Source organism: Lycorma delicatula, chromosome 10, assembly GCF_047948215.1.
Source record: "Lycorma delicatula isolate Av1 chromosome 10, ASM4794821v1, whole genome shotgun sequence".
In the NCBI taxonomy this organism is placed as follows: domain Eukaryota; kingdom Metazoa; phylum Arthropoda; class Insecta; order Hemiptera; family Fulgoridae; genus Lycorma; species Lycorma delicatula.
The window spans coordinates 87,608,852-87,618,938 of record NC_134464.1 but is presented as its reverse complement, the minus strand read 5'-3'; the positions used below and the strand labels follow the sequence as shown (position 1 = coordinate 87,618,938).

At 32.5% G+C, this 10,087-nt stretch overlaps 1 protein-coding gene across 2 annotated transcripts in view; it reads left to right on the top strand.

Moving 5' to 3' along the window:
* The first annotated feature begins 5,455 nt into the window (after window positions 1-5,455).
* The window catches only part of LOC142331113 (uncharacterized), a 93,236-nt gene continuing 88,604 nt past the window's right edge, over window positions 5,456-10,087 (top strand). For both annotated transcript variants that reach the window (XM_075376792.1, XM_075376791.1), the window contains exon 1: window positions 5,456-5,605. In XM_075376792.1, coding sequence (XP_075232907.1) covers window positions 5,495-5,605 — 111 coding nt within the window. In that variant the 5' untranslated portion in view covers window positions 5,456-5,494. The remainder of the gene's footprint in view (window positions 5,606-10,087) is intronic.

Sequence of the window (10,087 nt, the reverse complement as noted above, 5' to 3'; positions counted from 1 at the left end):
AAGCTTCTAATCTTTTCTTCTCAGATACTCCGATCGTCCAAGTTTCACTTCCATATAAAGCGACACTCCAAACATACACTTTCAAAAATCATTTCCTGACATTTAAATTAATTTTTGATGTAAACAAATTATATTTCTTACTGAAGGCTCGTTTAGCTTGTGCTATTCGGCATTTTATATCGCTCCTGCTTCGTCCATCTTTAGTAATTCTACTTCCCAAATAACAAAATTCTTCTACCTCCATAATCTTTTCTCCTCCTATTTTCACATTCAGCGGTCCATCTTTGTTATTTCTACTACATTTCATTACTTTTGTTTCTTTCTTGTTTATTTTCACGCGATTGTTCTTGCGTAGGACTTCATCTATGCCGTTCATTGTTTCTTCTAAATCCTTTTTACTCTCGGCTAGAATTACTATATCATCAGCAAATCGTAGCATCTTTATCTTTTCGCCTTGTACTGTTACTCCGAATCTAAATTGTTCTTTAACATCATTAACCGCTAGTTCCATGTAAAGATTAAAAAGTAACGGAGACAGGGAACATCCTTGTCGGACTCCCTTTCTTATTACGGCTTCTTTCTTATGTTCTTCAAATGTGATTGTTGCTGTTTGGTTCCTGTACATGTTAGCAATTTGTTAAAAACAGTTTATTTATATTTGAGATTATTGTTTTTTAAGCGTAAGAAATGATATCTGCGAGACTTATAACGTACGGTTTACAATTTCATTCTAATTTTTTTTGATATCATTGCGTTTTGTTACATTATTCTTTCATTTTTTTTTTATGATTTACTGTTTGTTATCTTATGGATTTATTATTAAAATTTATTGCCTTAGAAAAAACAAATTGAATTTCACGGCCAATTTTTTTGTATCGTCCACTTCATACGATATTTTTCCTGTTTTAATAAAACTAGTATTACCTTCACGAATCGAATATCCGTGATGTAATATTGCAATAATTACTTTGTAAGTGTCACCCTCGATTTTTATCGTTAAATTCGATTTTACCAATCGAATTTATTTATGTTTTCTGTTTTATTAATGGAACTAGCAGTTAATGATGTTAATATAGTTATAGGCCACATACTAGAGCATCCTGGAATAGTCGCTTTAATATTGGAAGGACAGGTAGAAGGGAAAAATTGTGTAGGCAGGCCACGTTTGGAATATGTAAAACAAATTGTTAGGGATGTAGGATGTAGAGGGTATACTGAAATGAAAGGACTAGCACTAGATAGGGAATCTTGGAGAGCTGCATCAAACCAGTCAAATAACTGAAGACAAAAAAAAAAAAGTTTTATTTATTCCTTTTTTTAATAGAACTAGTATAATCTCTTGTAAACTGATACTTTTATTACTTTTTTTAAAGTGTTGGGAATTAAAAAAATTCTTTCATCTTCAGTACAGCATTTACTATTAAAAGAAGCTGTAGTATTTTTTCTTTTAAATTTTATTATTCCGAGAACATTTTCAAGTTTTTCTACGCTACTATCAAGTACTGATATCTAGCAGAGCGATTCATAAAGGTACATTAAAAAAATTAATATAATGACATATTCGAGTCCAACGGTTCATCAAATGGAAAAAACATCGTCTAAAAAAATTCGAGGTAACTGAAATATAATGTTTTCACGCTTACTTTTCCCCGTTTTCATTTCACTGTTAGGTTAGGTCGCGTTTACAACTGTAAACGTACTTTGTTGACTTCGTCGCTTCTTTCCGAATAACTAAAGTACACAGACCTTAGACGAGGAAAACTTAAATTTATTTCTGTTGCCGTGGTGACAGAAATTAAGTTAATTTTTAGTTTTTTTTTTTTATTTAATGAATATCTATAATCGACATTTTCACCCCTCAGAGGGCTTCGTTCTATGGCTAAAACCTTCCCTGGGATTATACAAATGATCCTGCAAATTTAAAAGCAATCGGTCAGCTGGTTCTCGGATAATGCAAGAACATACTAACAAACAAATAAACAGACGGACAAACAAAATACTTTCGGCTTTATATGTAAGATCTTTTTTGATCTCGTGTAAATTTTTGCTCAAAAATAACGAAATTCTTTGTCGTTGGAGTATAATATACCTTTCGTAACTAATAATATACTAATTTTCATTTCTATTGTATTTCGATTCCTTCAATTTAATTTATTTTCAAATAAGTTTTTCTAACTTTCTGATAATTTTCATTAATAAAATGGCGTAACGATAATAAAGCACCGACGCAAACCTAATAATCGATAAAAATAGAAAAACAAAATTACGCATCGGAATGGTAATCCTATCATTAAATTAGAAAAAAATATTTTAAAAATCTGAAACATACTGATAAGAAAAATTATTACAAAATTAACCGCCGAAGGTATGATAGAAAGTGTTATTTCAAAGAAAGCCGGCAATCAAATGCATGACTTTCTCGAATAGGCCGGTTAAGTTACAATATTCAGTTCCGAAAAAACTTAAAAACTTGGGTTTCATGCATCGGGGAATCGTATTTAACGATTAAAATATTCAGTAAAACTGATTTTAAATAAATTAACATCGAAGTTTAAAAAAATATTTTTATTTAGTTTGGGAGTTCCCCCATTAGAAGACGGTATTTTTTTTTTTTTTTTTTTTTTGCTGACTTAATTACTTAACAGGATACGTTTTGAAAAATTAAAGATTTGAAATAACAAAAAAAAAAACACTTTTTTCATTTTATGGGCTGCCATATTCAAGCGGGGAAAGCATTTGGGTAAAATTAATTTTTAAGAAAATAATCTCCAAATGATAATAAATTTGATAAGATAGCTTTTTAAATACAGCGGTAATTTTAAATAAAATTGTAATTTTCTAGGAAGGGGATGAAAACTTTGGCTAATTCAAAATTCAAGAAATACTAAAGACTAACGACTATAAAAAAATTAACATTTTTAAATTTTCGACGGAACGGGTAACTTTCGAGATGGATTTAAATTAAAAATAAATTTTTAAAAATAAAAAAAATACCAGACTATTGAAGTGGGAAGAGAAAATTTGTTAAGTGATTTCAAGGCCTATTGATGTAGAAAATATGATGCAAAAAATTCCCATTAACTCCTTTTTTGAAACAATATATAGATAAAAGAAGAAAAATATAATAATTTCTTTGAGAGGGGTAAATATTAAATAACAATTTTTAGTAATTTAAGATCTTGATAAAAAAAAACTTAACTTATATAAGTAACTTTTTTTGCTAAAGTGCCCTAATAAAAATTTGAAATTCAGCTGAAACACTCCCACCCCCGTTTCCAATTCTTTCAAAAATTTAATACTTTCTTTTCCTTCGCAGGTTGCCTATCAAGTTCAAAAAAAATCGGTCAACGGGGTCCACATATATAAGAACAAATGCAGGTCAATCAATATACATACACACTCACAAACATTCGTCTGGTAAAAAAAAGGCTTTAGGACTTGGAAGCATTGGAATAAAAAAATATTTTTTGCAGATTATTTACAATTTATTTAAATCTATTGTTACTTTCCCATCTATATAGCGCTATACCTCTAGAAGGGAAAATATTGTAATCTGTCCACTCTTCTCTTATGTGGTTTTCACCGGATGTTGACGTTTTGACACCTAAGAAAACCAAAAAACCGAATGGAACTTTTTCGGATGTTAATTTTCGTATATACGCTCGCGCGCGCGTGTGATTGGTGTTGGCCTCTGAATAACCTTATATCTTCAGAGCTACCGGACCGATTTCGACCAAATTTGGTCGATTACTTCTATATATAGGGTATTGATGTCATTAAATTTTCAACTTAAAAGGCCAACAAGGTGAAGCTCTAAAGCAAGATCACCCTCACTATTTCGAGATTTCGCCTAATAAACTTCATAATTTTCTTAGCCACATTTTTTAACAATTAAAAAGCAACAATATTTTTAAAAAAACATTTTTTCAATCTGCACACCTATCCCAAAAAATGCTCTAAACTAGTGACTATGTGAGCATACTGGGTTGCTCACCACAAGGTACTGGGTACCCCCCTGCCACCACAAGCAGCGCTAGGGTCATAGTACGCCAACTTGGAATTTCCATTTTCCCTGTGGGAAATTCTCTTTCCCTTGTCCTCTTAGACCGGGAAATTTGAAATTCCACACAAATTTTTTTTTTTTCACTTTAAATATTATTTATTTTTTAATTTAGTTAATATTTCAAAGGCTGGTAGCACTAGCGCAGTCGTCTGCTATATTGCGATGCCATTGGTGAGCGGTAGAATTAAATAAATGAATAATATTTCATTTGTAAAAACTAACTCGGTCGGCTTCGTCTCGAACTCGATCGCCCGATCTATTCGGTACCCGGTGCGTTAAGCCTCGTGGTTACACCAGTCGGACGATCGGACAAGCGAAATTTGTTCTATATAAGTTATAAAATTACTCTAAGAACACCATATCCGCGAGAATTAAATACGGTATGCGCGCGACCTGTAGTTACAATCATTAAATTAAACGAACAATTATATTTAAATAAAATGATAAATATTTTTAATTAAGTTGTGTGTGTATGTGTGTTTAAGCCACGCATCAGAAACAACCCTCAGTTGTAGGAATTTCCTGGAACGCGGCTTTAGCCGCGTGATGGCTTTGGCTGCTTTATATCTAAGGCAGCAGAAGAACAAAGGCAAGCCGGAAGAAGGTAGTCAATTAGAGTCAGAATAGCCGTTGCCGCTGCCGCATGGTTGTGGGCGGCCAGACGCGTGGGCCGGGCGGCAGGGGCTCTCCGGAGTCGTCGCCCGTCAATGGCCCCTCGGGTACGCTGCCTGTGCTATCCCAAGGTGGTAATAAGAACCCCGGGGTGATCGCGCAGGGGTTGTGTGCATACAATATGGATTAGGTCCGGCCCCTGTGCGAGTAGAAGTAGAGGTTTTTTAGCGGGTGAGCCCCGCACTTGCCGACAGAGTGGGCCTGGCGGCGGGTGGCACAACTTATTTCCTCCCCAACCGAAAACAAAAAAAAAACTGTGTTGTCAATTTTTTTCTTATTAAAAGTAACTTTCTAAATTATATTTCAATTACTTTTATCTTCTAGCGAATTCCACCATTTGATGCTCAATTAATAAAAACTGCTTAAGAAATGCAAAATAAAAAATATAAAAATAGGAATATAAAGAAATAGAAAAAAATAAAAATACTGATGAAACAAAAGAAATATCTCTGAGTTCTTTAACGAAAAAAAGCTATTTTTGTTGCCAAACTTTATTTTTCCAAGTCAGAAAGAAAATATAATTTAATTTTATTCAAAATACGTAAAAAAGATATACCAGGTAAAGAACCATTAACAAACTTGAAAAATATTTATGCCTACATATAATAATTTATATTAATTATTTCCCTAACAAAAAATATAGTTCTTAAAATTATTTGTAACTTAATATTTTCCTGATTCGCTGATAATTTTTATTTTTTTTTTTTTTTACAGACAATTAAAAAAGGAAGATAAATTATTAAAATAAAACAAAAAATAATGATTTTTGAATATAACTTAAAATCAAGTTTTCATGGATATATTCTCATTTGGATCGCATCATTCTTAATACAAGAAAGTTTAACTTTAAATATTATCAAAAAACATCAGGTAAGTTTACTTACATAAAATTTGGTGTTATTATTATTTTATATACATACTGTTATTATTGCTTAAAATATATTAAGATTAAATAAACATAGGTATATTAAAAATTATAATTGTAGAAGTTACATAAATCTATTTCAGATGTTTCATTAAATGAAGGAAACAAGGGAATAACACCGATTTTTTCTCGTGAAATTCGAGTAAATAGTATTCAAGAAACAAGTGCAAACACATTTTGTGTATAACTAAATCTCTGAAATCATTTAATTATTCTACTTCTGATAAAAATTTACGTATTTAAAATAAAATTTACGGAACTGGGTGAATTCGTAGCCTGTTACCGCGCTTTCGCTCCACCCAGTTCCTGACGTGTTAATGTGTTTAGAAAATTAATTACTAAAGTTCTGAATTAGACTTTACCTATACTGCCAGGGTTCTTTCTAATATTTCCTTAGAAAAACCCAATTTTAGCCGATTAAAAATTTTTTTAAATTCGTTTGAACAGAGATATAATTTGAGAAATAGTAAAATTTGAATAATTTGAGGATTATATGAAATAACAAATGTAATTTCAATTAATTTTCATTAAAAATATATCTAGTAGGTCTCTGCTAAAGAACCGATTCTGGGTCTTAAGTTACATGTTGAAATCCGTTTCGATATCTGAATATAATACTGATTTCTAATTGTTAAAGGTCTTTATTTAATTTCATTTTTCAAGGAAAAACATCATACTATAATGGAGCAAATTAGAATAATTTCAGCGGTGTACTTAGCTTCTTTGTCTACTGCCTCGTTCGAAGTTACTAAGATCATTTCCTAAAAATTATAAATTTTATATTATTGTTATAGAATAACAGCTAATTTTTACGAAATAAAGTAGCTTTGTGGTTTAGTCGGCAAACAAGTGAAGACCCAGAGTGAGCCTTGCATAAGTACGCCGGCATGAGTTTTTACTAAATCACTGTTAGATACATAAATTCTTTTATTTTTATTTTTTTAACTGCTACTTTTATTAGAAATATCTTATTTTTTCAAAGTCAAAAGTTTCTTTTCAATTATGTTTTATTACAAAGTGTTATATAAAATAAAACGTTGAGTGATACGAGAAAAAAATGGACGTAAAATATTTTATCATGTGCAGTTTTGCACTGTGAACCACAAATAAATCTAAATTCTGTGAATTTATTATTTCAAATGACTGAAATAGGTATTTTCTTTATTTCATCCTTGTAAATAAAACGGTGCACTAACACCCTTAAGTTAAAAGTCTTAATTATAAGACCTTTAATTTATGTCTCATTCGCTAAATTTATGTTTTATTGGTACCAATTTCTATCTTATTATTTTTTTTTTATTATATTATTCAGAATTTAAGGTAGAATGAAATTTTATGCAGAAAATGTATAATATTTAAGTAAAAGTAGAGGGGGAATAAAATTTTTGTTTGAGAGTACTTTCGGATGTATCAATCAATCTGTTACTTGGTACCAAAATTATAGTTTCATTATTTGCCAACCCATCGGGTTCGTCTAGCGGTGAACGCGTCTTCCCAAATCAGCTGATTTGGAAGTCGAGAGAGCCAGCGTTTAAGTCCTAGTAAAATCAGTTATTTTCATACGGATTTGAATACTAGATCGTGGATACCGCTGTTTCTTGGTGGCCGGGAATCAATTAACCACACATCTCAGGAACGGTCGAACTGAGAATGTAAAGACTACAATTCAGTTACACTCATACACATCATCCTCTGAAGTAAAACTTGAACGGTAATTCCCGGAGGCTAAACAGGAAAATGAAAGGTTGTAGTAGATGAAGAATAATTCAGTGTTTGAGATAGTAAACATACGAGTAATATTCTGCAATTTTAATATTAATCAGATTATTATTTATCCTACCCTACTACAGTGCATTTTGCGTCTGTCTGTGTATGTGTCCGTCCTCTTAGCATAGCACGGAATGTACGGATCACAAGCGGAAAATCTCGATTCGTTAGTACATGTCTCCTGGTGGTCAGGTGTATACCGATATATATATATATATATATATATATATATATATATATATATTATTTATTTTTTTTAAATTTATTTGATTATTGTTCTTCATAAAATAATGAACTATAACCCAAAAGTAGGCACTGGAACGTACCGATCACTAGCGGAAAATACCGATTCGATAATATCAATTTCTAGAATTAAATTTCTAATTTAACTTTCGTTACATCAGTTTTCATCAGTCAAAAAAAATATATATTTTTACACAGAGGTAATCAATTTTGGACACCCAATAATCCAATCCCGAGACGCCGCCGGCCAGAGCAACCCGCCCGGAGGGCCTAGCTGTGGAGGGCGTGCCTCTGCAGCTAGTTTTAATAAAAAAATACTCGATGTTCTAGTTTTACACTTAACATAAAAATAAAAATGCTTTAAATACAACGATATTTAAATTAATTTAAACATCAATTTGAGGGCAGACTGTAAACATATATTTTATCGACATACATTAAAAAAAAATTTTAAGTTAGTATTTCTGTTATTGTAAAGATGTAAATTAAATAATTTTTTAACTAACTTTTTTATTCCTTTGTTCGTAATTCACATTATGAATACTAAGCCAGAATTACTAAAAAAAGAGATCATTTGATTGAATTTATGTGTATATACTTTACCTTTAAAGAAACTAAACGTAAACGGTTTTAATAATAGCTATAATTCTACCTTATAGATTTAATTTAAAAAGAAATTCAGTGTTTTATAATTTTACGAACAATCCGAAACGGTTTTCTTCAGTCGATCTACAATGATAACGACTCCAGCTGGATTATGAACAAAGATTTAAAGCGCTAAGCGAGTAGTGACAGTACGTTATATATTTTTTTGAAAGTAATTTTTACATAGCAAACAAGGCTACGGTAGTAATCCGAGAGAACTAGATAGAGGCTGGACTAGAAAATATATCTAGATTCTGAAAGCATTACTATCGGTTGACCGATCAATATAAGGAGGTTTACCCAAGAATTACCCACAGTTCATCAGGATTCAAAGAAAATTTATTTGTACAAGAAATCAATTTTACAACCCTTCAATATTATAATCCCATCCATGTGCAATACAAGCTCATCATCTGTCTGGCAGCTTTTGGATTACCGTCAGCAGAATTGATCTTTGTTGAGGAATCGAATTTCCTGGGTAACCCGTAGTCGATAAATCTTTCAAACTACTAAAAAATATTTCCTCGAGATGATTCTTTCAGCTTTGAAAAGAAATGAAAGTCCGGCGGAGTCAAATCAGTGCTATACGGCGAAGCCATCTAGCCATCAATATTATCTGGTCACCGATGGTAGATGGCGAAGTGTTTTCCAAGCAAAATCGACGAAAATATTAACGACAGACCTTGCAATATGCGGGCGCGTATTGTCATGAAAAATTGACAAGTTACTGTTGATTTCTTCAGGACACAATTTTCAAAGTTTCAGTCGCAAAACCTTCCGAATAAAGTTTCTGTGGTAAATAGCAGCCACGTAACCACCGTCTGGTACTCTGTACGTAATAATTACACCCTCTTTATCGTAAGCGCAAATCATCACTTGCTTCACTTTTGACTGCACGTGACGACATTTATTTCGTCTAGGTGAAGGATGGCTCTCAAAACACTGCTTTATTACTTCGAAATCGTGTATCCATGTTTCATCAATAGTAATTTTTCGATTCAAGAACTGCTTGCCTTCCCTTTCATATGGTGTAATTTCTAAACCTGCCGCTTTTTACTGCACATTAAGTCGGTCGGGTACTGATCGTGCTCTGACTTTTTGTGTAAATATTCCGTTAAAATGCTGTGCCCTATAGTTTTTGGTATTAGGTTTACAATTTTGATTTCTCTTACTGTCATGACACGATTTTCGTATAACAACGTATCGATGCTTGCGTTGTCAATTGCAGTAAAAGCCGGCCTAAGCGTGGCTCATCTGCTGTCCTCCGTTAATTCTTTTGTACTTCTTTTGTCCTCCGTTAATTGTTTATGCTAAATGCTCTACGACGGTTTTACCTGCAGTAACATCATCGCATACTTCTCACACAAACGACTGAAAAATTACTGCAAAGTATCGCCTCTTAAAATTTCGATTTTGATATATGCGCATCGTTAGAATTTTGTTACGCGATCAGAATTCATTTCTACCTCGACTTCGGACAGCATTGGCATCGTCCATCGGTGATCCTTCCTCTCATATCTGAGAACCGGTGACCCGATTCATATCCCGCTGACAATTTCCCGCGATAGCTCACGGTCCTCTGCTATTCGATTCAATGTGCCAAACGTTTCTCCAGTAGCTTCTTCAATTAGGTCCAGCCATCTTTACGGCGGTATTCCACGTGACTTGTTGCCCTCGATTTTTCCCTTAATGAGACTAGCTTATCAAGATTTTCGCCGGGCCTACGGACTATATGGACGAAAGAACGCAGAATGCTATGGAAGCATATTGCG